We start from the raw sequence: 13929 nt of genomic DNA, 5'->3' as shown, positions 1-13929 counted from the left end.
CAACTGGAAGGGTCACAGGTGTGCTGGTGACCACTCCCTTAACTTGATCCTACCGAACTGACCTCTCCCTGTCCTTGCTACCGTCATATTCAAATGTACAATACCACACTGCCACATCAAACACAGAAGGTAGTCAGGACACTGTCTTCAGATTCAGGAGGAACAACCAGAAAACAGTCAGGTTGTTTTGTTCTGGTCCGCTCCTTAAAGGTCAATTACCTTTAGCAGATCTCTTTCTCTCTCACTCTTGGTTCTTCATTAAAAAGAGGGAGGGTATAAAATAATGTGGCCTGTCTATTTCACTGATCTACTGTATGTATCAGGTAGATGATTGATAGCTATGAAAATATACTGAAAAGCTACGAAGCACTCTATACAACAAGTAATTTTCTTTGTATTAAAATGGACAAACTATCTCTACAGCTCCCCCAAACAGATGATATACTTTATAGCACTTTGATTTTAAAATGATTCTTCAAATGTACTAAAGAATAAACCGCAGGAAAAGTAGGCTTTTAAGGGTATGGAATGGAAAAGAGAGTGGAAAATGGCTTTCTCCTGATTCTTTATAGAAAAATATAAGGAAGGAAAATGATCATAAATCTCCATAGCAGTAACTCTATTACATAAAGTTCAAATTCAAGAATATTACTGTGAACATCTACAATTATCTAGACTCTCAGATATTTCAAATATTTCTCATTTATTTCAATCCCACAGGATAATTCAAGATGACATATTAGTATCACACATGTCAATAGTGGGTTGGGATGTAAATGAGCAAACCCTTTCCAACCATTCGAGTTCTTTTTTTTATTACAGCATTTATTAAACTAAAATAAAAAAGTGGTGAAGAATGACTTGTCACACCATTTATTAGAGTTGATGGAGTGTAGACAGTCTTTTCAAGAAGGCTTTAACACACTGTTATGCACCACAGTACACTATTAATGAAAAGAAATGCAGGGAATCTTGCATCAGCTTTTCCCACAAGTCATTCTGACGTTCGATTCAAAATCAATTCTACTCTACATAGCAAAGGTTCAGAGATATAATGTTAATTTGTTTGTTGTTTACAACACTAAAATGTATAATGCAAAGCAATGGTCAGGATCCTCCACATTGTACTCAATAATCATACAGTTTTTTTGTAGGGGGGACTCAAAATGCAACAGCGAGATAAAGAAGTTGTGCCCTTGTTCATATCTGACAAGAGAATGGGACCTAATTTTCTCTCTGATTGAAAGAACACACGGGACAGCCACAGAATGCAAATTGTGTTGGGTGTCTGAATTTCTCTTCCAATACCTGAGCATCTGAATGGAACTAATTCACTCTGGAAAAGGTATTAAGTAATTGAGCATGATTGTGACAGGATGAGGGATAATCCTCAAACCAAGAAGGAAAATAAACTTATTTTATAATGACAGGGTCATCTCACTCAGTAACCTCAATCAAGTATTTTACATTCATAAGAAATAAGTCAAATATATAAGGAATGACCTACCGCCAACAAGGAACCCTGATAGACACAAGCACCTGTGGGAGAAAAACAAAACAAGAATTAAAAGAGATGCATAACAGACCAATAGGAACAGCTCTGGCCAACTTACACAAAAACTGCATTTACATGCATCATAATCACCAAACTCTGCTTTCTCCAAACTCTTAAAAGCTTGAGGATTCTTCCCTTGGGAAAATAACCCCAACCACTGAAACAGTATTGCTGGGCCACACATGAGGGAAGGCATTGTTGAAGCTTATTATTTGAATTTTAAAATAACTGTGTTTACAATGACATGTGATAAATACAGTGTGCATTTTCCTATATGACGAATCAGCAAAGCCTCCACAATCGAGTCCCAGTTTACTGATCCAGGCTTCTTAGCCTTTCTTTGCTTACACAAATTCTTCAGTCCAACCCAAGAGGCCAACTTAGGATCCCATGATAATACTTTCATATTGTCAATGCCTTTACTCATTTTCATTTCCTGCAGGAGATGCATTTGGTCTAATCAAGTTCCTTGAACTTGACCCCATCTCCTTCATGAAGCTTTCCAGTCCACATGATTATTCTTTTTCTAAAACGATTTTTGAACAGCACAACAAGTGTTGATTTAACCTATGAACATGCGGACAGCTACTAGCTCAGAAACACGCTTCAAAGCAGATTGAACTAGCATACACACCAAGAGCATACCCTGACAATGTGCCACACTTGGGTGTCCAACGAGCAGAGGACACATTGTACTACAGTGCCTGGCTTCCAACAGATCACTGGAAAAGTCTCAATACTATTAATTTCTCATGAAGTTAGGACTGGTCTACACTGTCTACTAACAATGGAATGAAGAACAATATTCAAAGAAAATGAAATGGTTATTTACACTTGGGCTTTGAATCAAAGATCTCTATGGGCAAATTTACTGAAATGACTTTTGTGCCCTTGACATTCGAATAAATTGAGATAAAACCCTGGGGGGAAATTCTTCCCAAGTAACTTCCTTTTCTTTAAGAAATCCTATTCCAAAACTACAGTATATCATAAGGGTATATATATACATATATATGGATATAGATACATTTATCAAATAATCATGTGGATATATATAAAAAATAATCATATGCTTAGTCACTAAGTTATGTCCGACTCTTTTGCAACCCCATAGACTGTAGCCTGCTAGGCTCCTCTGTCCATGGAATTTCCCAGGCAAGAATACTGGAGTGGGTTGCCATTTCCTTCTCCAAAATAATTATATATAGGTAAATAAATACATATCAACACAATTCAATTCTTAAAACACATACTTATTTAACAACTTCTGACATTTAAAAGTTAAACATAAAGATCATCATTTAGGTACAATTTAACAAAATTTAACCTATCCTCAAATAATTTTATTACACTTTTCCACAGCACTACCCTTCAAAAGCCACTATCCTTTCAAACCTCCAAAAGGTATCAGGTATCTTAAGAAGTATCCAAGTATTCATTATTCATATCAAAGTCCATTTCTGGAAATATGGACAAATGTGATAAATTCGTTGTACCATGAAGAAATAAAGTGGCAGTGAGTGGGGCCCCACAAACACACTTCGTTAAGCCAAATATCTGCTAGATACTGAAGTCAAAACTATGTGTAACTCCTGATAAATTCTATCATTAGGAAAAGGAGTTAACTCAATTAGGGTTGCTGCAGGATGTACAATTCTGAAAGAAATAAGCCTTGGCCTCTGAAGGCTTTCCTGCAACACAACAGCTCTACCCAAAAGGCAGCTGCAGAAATGAGTACTAACGTGGCTTCCAGAACCTCACCGCTTCCTTCTGGAGGATAGAAAGCATTCCACTGTAACGCCCAGTTCCATCGAACATTCATCACCAACCCATGCAGGTGTAGTCCTCGCATGCAGGCATACTTTCCCACACCCACACAAGCTTCATACCCACCAGGAGACAAAGTCGCTGGGTGCAGCCTCTGGTGCTGCCTTTTCACTAATCAACCAACCCATACACTTTGGAAAACAAAGTTACTGTCTCCACTCATCACTTTTTCTCTTAGGGAAATGATCGCAACTCTGAGGTTTCAATTTTGGCTTATTGGAACTTGAAAGGCAACTCCAGATTAACGGGAATTCTGACCAACAGGTGGTAAAGAACCCTCCTGCCAATGCATGAAACGTAGGAGACGCGGATTCAGTCCCTCAGTCAGGAAGACACCGCGGCCTAAGAAATGGCAACCCACTCCAGCATACTTGCCTGTAGAATCCCATGGACAGGATCCTGGTGGGCTAGACTCTATAGGGTCGCAAAAGAATTGGACATGACTGAAGCAACTGAGCACGCAAGCACATGCACGCAATGATGCAGATCTAGGAGCAACAGGCCTTCTAGAAGGGAAAACAAGGAAAAAGACAAGAGGAACCAGAGTCCTCTGACCAAGAACTTGGCCAGTTTTAGGGCACGGAACACAGCCGAGATGGCGAGTAATTGAAGTTGACACCTGTGAGCAAGTACCCGAAGTTTTGCAGGGTGAAGGGATCAGACAGTGCCAAGAAGGAAGCCGAGATCAAGCGACCTTCCCCCCTTGGGGTTGGTGCCTTTCTTACAGGTCCCATAGATAAAATGTTACTTCATATTCACGTAAACAGGTAAATGTCTGTTTTTGGGCCCACTGGCACATCATAAGGGAGTCTATTATGAAACACATGTATAAAGTCTGAAGTTTTCAGAGGAAATTTGAGATACAATTTGCACCTGTACTCACAGCCCGAAACTACTCACAATAGAAACCCCTGCCTGATAACATGAGCAAATTAGAGATGTTAAAACCCAAGAATCACAAAATGTCAGATCCATTAGTTCAAAGAAATAGTGGCAGATAAGATTATGAGATATGAAGAAATTTGGATAGCAGGGTATCACAAAAACATGACTCATTAGGAACAAGCAGCCACAAGTTGGCATTTAAAGGTTCAAGCTTTTATGTTGCGCTCTAATTCAGCATATGGCTTGCACACTGTGGAATAGTTAAAACAGAATCGTTTTCTGAACTGACAGGACAGCTCATGTCCGGATTATTGTCAACCAGGAGTCAGATCAATTAATAGAGTAGTTAAATCGAAAACGGGCCAACTGTTTTTGAACTAATGTAAGATTTGGCACAGGGCTCCAGCTATGCCATGTGGCAACCCCTCCCCTCTCCTGAGCCAAGTGGTGGTATTTTACGACTACTCATGTCTGAGTAAAATTGAGTAATATTGCCACTCAGGTCCACAACAGTGAATACAGATGGCTGTGCTCTCACTAAAGGATTTATTTGCAGAGGATAACACCTAGAATCCAATCCCCAGAGGAGAACATAAATATAATATGAGGGACAGAAGAGCCTATGACAATATAAATACATCTTTATTTCTGCTAGTAGTTAGTTGCAAAAGACAAAAGATGCAGAGTTGCAATTGTTCAATATTGGTAAACCCACCAAGGGTCAATGTTGACATGTCCCTATGGCTCTCTTACCTATATTAACGGTTTTCCAGGAATGCAAACTCCTGAGGGCAGGTATTATGATTTTTTTTGTTGTTGATGTCTGTATGTCCCTACCAGACAAAACCTGATAACCTGATACATAAGTTCTCAATAAAGATTTGTGGAATGAATGAGTGAAGAGATAGGCTATTTATTCCCATCCAATGTCTTTCCTTCTTTGAGTTTTAAACACTGACTCTTACATAGAAGGAACTCTCCAGCCAAGAGTGGAACCAAATAGGATGATCCACCCATAAATAAAACACTATCAAATTATCCTTTTCAATATATTCCATTAATGGCTTTTAAAGGAAAAAGACTGGAAGACTGTAAAATTGGCTGAAGTCACATGGGGAGTGATGGACACAGACTAGAACTCAGTTCTCTAACTAATTCAAGAATCTTTCTCTATCCACAAGCCAACAGGTTTTACCTAGTGTAATTTCACACAACCAGGGTCAACACAACTTAAGATGTTCTTCTCCAGGAAATGTCATGGAAGAGCCCATCTGATTCAGAAAGCGGCCATGTTTGTTAGAAGTTTATCTGTGACTTTCTGATTTTATTAAGTTCTCAAATCATAGTGCTTTGTCAGCTTGGTGGTATAAGAAAATGTAAAATAATACTGTCAACTACCTGTTGGTAAAACTTCAGCTTTCTTTTAATAATTAAAATAAAATTCAGGACTAGGAAGTTGCAACTGATTGCAAATAAAGCAGTAAATATCGAACTTTTTTTTTCTGTGTTGGATGATTAGCACAAGTATTTTAGAGCTATCACCTAGCCAATTTCTGCATTTGGTGACTAATAGAACACAGCCTAAAGAAGTTAGGTGGTTCATTCAAGGCCACATGGCAGCAGTCTAGGCTTAATCTGAAATGTGATCTGGCAATACTCATTCACCTGAACAATATATTTTAGTACGTATTGTGCACCAGGAGCTAAGCTGGAGATATGAGAATAACCAAAAGCCATCTTAAGCACTCAGTGAGCACACAGTTAAGATAAGAAGACTGCATCTTTAATTTGATTAATCATTTTATTAGTTTTTTAAGTAAGTTTTATTGGTTATTTTGCCGAGGCACTAATTTGCAATTTCTTTGTATGTAAAATGGGGACAATAAAAGCAATTAACTCAGAAAAAAAAAAGAAGACTGCATCTTTATCAACTAAAATTATAGAATTATTAAATGGTGTTTTACTACAAACATATATGATAAGCTCTCTGAGCACTGAGAAGAAAACAAATTCTGCCTGAACAGCAAAAGTATCATAGAATTGGTCACACCAAGAGACCCACACATGTGAATACTTCTTTTCCATTTTTAAAAATCATTGCCAGGACTAGTACTAAAAACTTGAGGAAATCTCTAAGATCCTTAAGCTTTCCATCTCTGACCTCAATGCTTTTATTTTTTAAGAGAAAAAGAAAACCCTGACAGAATCAAATCAAAAGTCTCATCAGATGACAGTTGATTTTCCGGCTGTGGGGCTGTTATCATTTAATTAATTTAATTAAATGAGATTAAATATGTAAAGCACTTAGCCTAGTGCCAGGCAGACACTATGTGCTCCATAAATTTCCCTACTCATTCATTCATTATTAGGCAAGCATGGGGCTTCCCTGGTGGCTCAGCTGGTAAAGAATCCCCCTGCAATGGGGGAGACCTGGGTTCCATCCCTCAGTTGGGAAGATCCCCTGGAGAAGGGGATCCAATACTCCAGTATTCTGGCCTAGGGAATTCCATGGACTATATAGTCCATGGGGTCGCAAAGAGTCAGACACGACTGAGCGACTTTCACTTTCTTTCAAGCATCGTTATGACTTGGATGGAAACTCTCAAACATGTATCAGTCCAGGTTGTGAGATGATTCTAGAATGTTCTGAAGGTGGGCTGAAACAGTAAGAAGCAAAGTATCCAAAGAATCTTTGGAGAAATAGTGCTTCTCACGCCCCACACTTCCTCTCCCCCAACTGAAAACTCGACGTTCTTAAACTTTGCCCTTTTTGTCGACCAGTCTTCCAAAGAGCGAACCCTGCAGGCCTTTCATATTAATGGCTTTTGCCATTTCAAAAGAACGATTGGTTCTGAGAAAGTCAATCGTTGCACTATTCCAACTGCTCCCTGGTGAGCTATGGGGGGAGAGATAGCACGTCTTCCGCGTAGCCGGGATATGATCCTAAATAGGAAACTCCCATCACTCGGTGACAATGTAATTTTTCTACGTCTCAAGTTCATACTGGGGTGTCCTAGGTTGACTCTCCCATCTGCTTCACTGCAATTAAGCCCTTTAAGTTTTATTGTTTTTAAGTGTGCAAACACACGCACACATAAAATAAAGACACGGTTCTACAGGTTATGCCTTGTTTGAAAAGGGCTGCACAGGTCCCAGACCTGCTCCTTCCCGGGGCCGTATACTCTCAACATACTTCCCGGGAGGGTGCAGGCAGACGGTCCCTTCACCTACGGGCAAGCCCCCAGTGCTGTGCGTTTCCAAAGCCACGCCACCCTCTCCCGGGAAGCTAGCTAGGAAAAGGCAGCAGCTCAGGTGGCTGCAGGTCCACCCGAGCAGGGATGTGTCCCGCCGGGCGCTGCGGCCGCCGGGCTCCCGGCGCCCAGGTCCGCACCCGCGAGCCGCCCCCAGCCTGCACCTGCGCGGAAAAGGCTCCTAGCCCCGCGGCGTCCCGGCTGCAGCTCTGATTTGAAGCGGGGCAGGTGAACCCTCCCTCCTGAAGCTGGATGAATAATGAATGGAGCCGGGAGGGGAAGCCGAGAGCCCAGCGCGGTGGATTAAGCCGTCTTCCTCCGCCCGCCGGCTCCCTTCCCCCTCCCTAAACCCAGAGAGGCGACTTTCCCGGCGACTCCGAGCAGGTGGGAGTTGCCGGGCCCGCATCCCAGGACCCCCAAACTCTTGATCTTTTTATCGATGCATTTATTTGCCCGAGCTCACATCGCTTTTGCTATCATGGCGACAATTCCCACCTTCTCCTTTCTCTCCCCCTGCTCCAGGGTTTTTACAAGTAGACTGGAGCCCCGGAGGAAAACTGGGAGGCAGAGGGCGAAGTCAGAGAATGGAGCTAAACTCTTATTAACCACTTCTTTTCCGCGGAAGAGGCAGCCTGGTGCCTTTCTGTACTAGGGAGATTTCTTTTAGTGCGATTGAATTCTCCACCTCCAGAACACGCTCTAACCGGTTTATAAAATCTTAATTGGAATTTACGGGGAGACCCGCTGAGGCAAGGAGGGCGGGAGAGGGGGGGGTTTTAAGGAGCCGGATTTTATGTTTCATAGGAGCACAAGTATTTTTACGCAGGTTTAAGAGCAGTTGTTCTCGCCTCACCTACGCTCCATGTAGTTGCTTTCCACTCGGGGGCACCAGGGAAGTGGAAGAAAGAGCATCCAATTTCAGGGATGGCACCTCCATCGGCCACTACCGCACCCCCCGCCAAATGCGCTCAGGGCAGAGAGGGAGTGGGGCTTGGGATCCGCGTGCAAAACAATCAGGAGTTGGATGGAATCTTCTCAGAAAAAACCCACTCTGGTTTCCCGGCCACCCACCTGCCCATCCCCAAAAAACTTCATCTGACTCACAATACCATAAACCGGCTGAGCTTTTAAAAGACCACGATCACACACGCGCGCGCACACACAAGCACATACACACACAGCACCTCTCTCACCTTCAGAATGATGAGGCAATGCCGCAAATTCCGCCAATGCGAGAGCCATCCCGAGCCACACTTGGAAGACACTCATCGCCGCCTCGGCACTCACGCTGGAGGAGCCCAGCTTCCAGCATCCAAGAACCAGTTATCAGCCGAAACGCAGGCTTCCGCGCCCCGGGCTGGGCGCACCGCGAATAGGGGGCGGCGGCGAGCGGTCACCTCCGAGGAAACGAGGCGACAGAACGGCGAGAGCGACACTCACATCAGCCCCGAGGCGCCGGGGCGGGAAGGGGGTTTCAATTCACTCACAGCCGGGGAACAGCGCGCCCAGGTCTCCAGCAGAGCAGGGCGCCAACGCGGGCTGAGCTGGGAGAATAAAAGAGAAGGCAGGGCGCACGCAGTTCCCCGAGGCCGTCTCGCAGGAAAGTTGCCGGTCACCGGCGGACCTGATCTCCCAGCAGTTCCTTCAGGCCGGACCCATCAGCTCCCGGGACCCCGGTCGTGGAGACCCCGGCGCGTCGGCTCCCGGATCCCCAAACCGTGGAGACCCCGGCGCAGGTTCCTCTGCGGCACCTTTTAAAGTTCGCTGGACACTCTCCGACGGCGCCGCGTCGGCCAAAGGGGTTGCCGGGAGCCCCGAAAGACCCAGCCACCGCTCTTTCTGGGCTGGGCCCCCAGGGCTCGGCGGACCTCAGCCACCCCGGGAGGCTCGCGGGAAACTTTGTGCGGCGCTGCGGGCGGCTCCCGGGACTCGCCGGTGCTGCGGCCGCCCGGCGCCGCCTCGGGCTGCGCTCCCTGCCGCAGATGGTGCGAATGCTCCGGAGGAGAGCCCGGGGGTGGTGCGGGGGACGCAGCCGCTACTTTCGCGCCCCCGCCGCCAGCCCGGGTGAGGAGGGCTGCCGGGCGCGGTCTCCCGGTGCCGCCGGCCGCCTCCGCACCGCGCGCCCGGAGCCGGTCTGCAGGGTCGAGATGCGATTACGGAAGCGGAGGAGGAGCCATCATTTTAAATGCAAGGAGGAAAGACACTGGAGAGCCCGGAAGGGACCCCTGAATTAGAGTCACTCGGACCAGAGAGCCCGGAAACGCACAAAATCAGGCCCCCTCTGGAGCCCCACGTTTAAAGGACACACGCTCCGCCTCCCTCCCCTCCTTCCTCTCTCCTGAGCTCGGAGTGAAAAGGGACCCAGCGACTCCGAGCTTTGGCAAAAGATTCCTGAGAGTCACGTGGAAAGGGAAGAAGCCAGGAGGGGCGGGGAGGGGAGAGAGGGGAGGCCGAGAGAGCAACCTGATCCGCTGATTCTTTCGGCTGGAGTTCAGGATTGCCTTTGTCTGGGGCGGGATCGAGAGTGGTCACACGAGGGAAGGGGAGGGGAAGATGGCGTGGTCCTGACTCCTGCAACAGCCGAGGGGCCCGCCAAAAGGATGCACACCCCTCACTTGGGAGGCTGTATGCCCACCTTCAAATGCCCCGGCACGGCTTGCACTCTGCACCCCGCCACTCTGGCTGGACTGAGACTAAGGCGGATCTGATCCATCTTCCTCGCTCTGGGACCCCCGGGTCGTCGCATCGTGGGTTTACCGGCAGCCTGGGAGGATCTCGGTGTGTGTGTGTGTCCGAGGCGGGGCCTCCCACAGTGAGTGCACCCCCATCCCTCCCCGAGAGAGGTTGTCAGTGGAACACTACACGGCCTCGGCGCGGTGCCTTCAACTGCGCCCCCAAATGCCCGAGACTGGGAAGGAATTGCCCGGTCTAGGCAGACTGGCACAGGCATTTGAAGAGGGAAGGTCTTCATTCCGACCCAGGACTGAGTGACGGCAGCTGATTTTTATAGGACCAAATAAAAATAGCTGGTCTAGGGTTAATTATTAGATGAGAACAGTTGCATCAGAGAGATGCTGTCTGGATTCTGATTGGCCCAAAGAAGAGACGATCTGGGTCTCTCAACTGACCTGAGATGGGCGAACCTGTCAGAGGGGAGTTATCCAAGCACTGAACCCCTGAGCTGTGAAACAGCAGGGGCCCCCACTTATTTCCAGTCTTTGCCATCCCTATAATCCGTGGATGTTTACTCTGCACTGGCGCTGCTGGGAACAATTCACTTTTCAGAATAACTGGATAAATTGTAACTGGCAGATCCCTGTAACTAATTCTATTAGCCAAAGCAGAACGAAATGTCTGATCACCCAGCACTGATATTTGCGTGTTCACAGGACCCAGGGATTGTGCAATTCACCCTCAGTCTCTCATGGTCCGAGGTGATCACAGGCACTGAGACCGTCACCTTTTTACCTGAAGCACATGGCTGCTGTTGTTCAGCGCCCAGGCCTGTCCAACTCTTTGCCACCGCATGGACTGCAGCATATCAGGCCTCTCTGTCCCTCACCATCTCCTGAAGTTTACCCAAGTTCATGCCCAGTGAATCGACAGTGCCATCCAGCCATCTCATCCTCTGACGCCCTCTTCTCCTTCTGCCCTCAATCCTTGCCAGCATCAGAAACTTTTCCAGTAAGTCAGCTGTTGGCATCAGATGGCCAAAATACTGAAGTTTCATCTTCAGCATCAGTCCTTCCAATGAAGGACCAAGTATGAGTATTCAGGGTTGATTTCCCTTAAGATTGACTGGTTTGATCTCCTTGCTGCCCAAGGGACTCTCAGGAGTCTTCTCCAGCACCACAGTTCAAAGGCATCAATTCTTCAGAGCTCGGCCTTCTTTACCGTCCAGCTCTCACAACCATACCTGACCACTGGGAAGACCATAATCATAACTATACGGAACTTGGTCGGCAGAGTACTATCTCTGCTTTTCAACACACTATCTAGGTTTGTCTTAGCTATCCTGCCAAGAAATCAAACATCTTCCGATTTCATGGCCGCAGTCACCATCCACAGTGATTTTAGAGCTCAAGAAGAAGAAATCTGTCCCTACTTCCACCTTTTCATGCCCTATTTGCCAGGAAGTAATGGGGACAAATGCCATGATCTTGTTTCTTTAGTTTTAAGCCAGCTCTTTCACTCTCCCCCTTCACCCTCATCAAGAGGCTCCCCTTTGCTTTCTGCCATTAGAGTGGCATCATCCACACATCTGAGGTTGTTGATGTTTCTCCCGCCTATCTGGATTCCAGCTTATAACTCATCCAGCCCAGCATTTCTCATGAAGTGCTTAGCGTTTAGATTAAACAGAGTGACAGCAGAGAGCCCTGTCATACGCCTGTCTCAATCCTCAACCAATCAATTTTTCCATACAGGGTTCTAACTGTTGCTTCTTGACCCGCATACAAGTTTCTCAGGAGACAGGTAAGATGGTCTGGTATTCCCATCTCTTTAAGAGCTTTCTGCAGTTTATAGCAGAGAGCACATAGTAAGCACTCATTAAACGTTTGTTAAAAGAATGAGCAAAATAGGAAGAACCTGAGAGCAGTGGTCACTTAGATGGGGTTGGTTTGGAAAATCCCCTTTTCCCAAAAAAAGAATCCTTTCCCTTTTTTATTTAGGAAGTTGACATGTTCTTTATCCCATGTAAAGTGCTGTGAAAACTCAGCTTCCAGCACACTCTGTCAACCACGTTACCATCCTATTGCCAAATTTACAGAAATTTTGCAGCCACCACTGACTAGGAGTAACTTAGACAATTTGCTCTCTCAAGAACCAATTTGACTTTATTTTTAAAAAGTCTTACAGAAGTCTCAATAAGTCATCTATTATTTTGTTTTTAATGCAAGTATATCACTCTTTTAAAAGGAAAGGAAATGAAGGTAGGAGGGAAGAGGGGGCAGGCCAGGGGAAAGGCACTAGCACATTACCCTGAATTCATCTGTGCTATATTTATTTCTCACAAGCTCAGTCTACCAGCAGCCCAAGACAGGGACACACACTGGCCTACTCACATCATCTAATGAGACAGAGAGTTGATAGGCCCAGAGTCTGTGTACTGAGATCCTTGGATGACCCCATGGTTAAAAGTGTCAACCAATAATTCAGTAATATGAGGCATATCAAGTGTCTTCTGTGGCCACTTAAATTAAAATATTGGTAAAAGAATTATATTAACCTATTTCATTATGGTGGAAATTTAGTAACCATTTTTATGAATATGACTATTACATTAACCTCTAAGTCTGAGTGCTTCATTTCAATAGTCAATGCTTCCACTGACAGAAGTTCAAGAGCCAGAGAAAGCTGAGTCTACCTCCTCAAGGCTTTTTATTGATATGTGTTTTGTGGGAGGGCACACAATTTGCATGCTTCCTGGGTGGAGCCAATGATAAAGAATCCACCTGCAATATAGGAGACATGAGTTCAAACTCTGGGTCAGGAAGATCCCCTAAAGAAAGAAATAGCAACCCACTCCAGTATTCTTGCCTGGAGAATTCCATGGACAGAGGAACCTGGCAGGCTACAGTCCATGGGGTCACAAAGAATCAGACATGACTAAGCATGCACACAGTTCTATCATGTTGCATGTGGGATCTTAGTTCCCTGACCAGAGATTGAACCCATGCCCCTGTCAGGGAAGTCCCTCATTTGTACATCTTGTTTTGACATCCATTAACATGTCTCACAAAATCTCCTTGCTTAGTCCTGCTATCATCTATCAGCATGTCTCTGGCTTTGTGACTGCCCGTTTAGGGGCCAAGATTTACCATTCCTGCTCCAAATGATAGTATTACCAACAATAACAGCTAACACATACTGACTACTTTGAGGCTAACACTGTATACTTGTCTATTTAATCCTCCAATACTCTTGTGAGATAGGTACTCCTAGTATGTTCATTTACCAGAGAAATAACTGATGCTGATATTTAAATAATCCGTCCAAAGTCAAGACAGCTAATACATGACAAAGCATGTTGGAATAAGCAACTCTAGCTGCAATGACAGGCAACCACTCAAATCGCTGTGTCTGAAAATAACGCAAGTTTATTTCTCAATCACATCCTGGCCCCTGTGCATTTACAGCTCCTGCAAATAGGCCCCTGGGCATTGATAACCTCTTATTCCTAGGCCATCGTGGAACTCTAGGCTTGTGCTGCTTCTGCATGAGGGCCAGAGAGCACTGAACAGGCACTGAAATCCATAAGTGTCTCAGCCCTTTCTCTGAGTCTAGTGGCAAAGTCACCGTAACCCTAACCTAACTGCAAGGGGAGCTGGGGCCATAGAGGAACATGTAGAAACTCAGCAAGTATTAACTCTACCACCTCACTGCAGAGTCCTTGCCCTTAACTATCTTAAT

At 45.4% G+C, this 13929-nt stretch overlaps 1 protein-coding gene across 1 annotated transcript in view; it reads right to left on the bottom strand.

Annotated features, from left to right (window-relative positions):
- The window catches only part of FRAS1 (Fraser extracellular matrix complex subunit 1), a 533887-nt gene extending 524032 nt beyond the window's left edge, over positions 1 to 9855 (bottom strand). The window contains exons 1-2 of the mRNA XM_055434121.2: positions 8712 to 9855; positions 1508 to 1539 (exon numbers count right to left, since the gene is read on the bottom strand). Coding sequence (XP_055290096.2) covers positions 1508 to 1539; positions 8712 to 8787 — 108 coding nt within the window. The 5' untranslated portion in view covers positions 8788 to 9855. The remainder of the gene's footprint in view (positions 1 to 1507; positions 1540 to 8711) is intronic.
- Positions 9856 to 13929: the final 4074 nt, after the last annotated feature.

Source organism: Moschus berezovskii, chromosome 5 (assembly GCF_049115385.1).
Source record: "Moschus berezovskii isolate FMDL1 chromosome 5, NW_MosBer_1.0, whole genome shotgun sequence".
Taxonomy (NCBI): Eukaryota; Metazoa; Chordata; class Mammalia; order Artiodactyla; family Moschidae; genus Moschus; species Moschus berezovskii.
The sequence above is the reverse complement of the archived record's forward strand: the minus strand, read 5'-3'. Positions and strand labels throughout refer to the sequence as shown.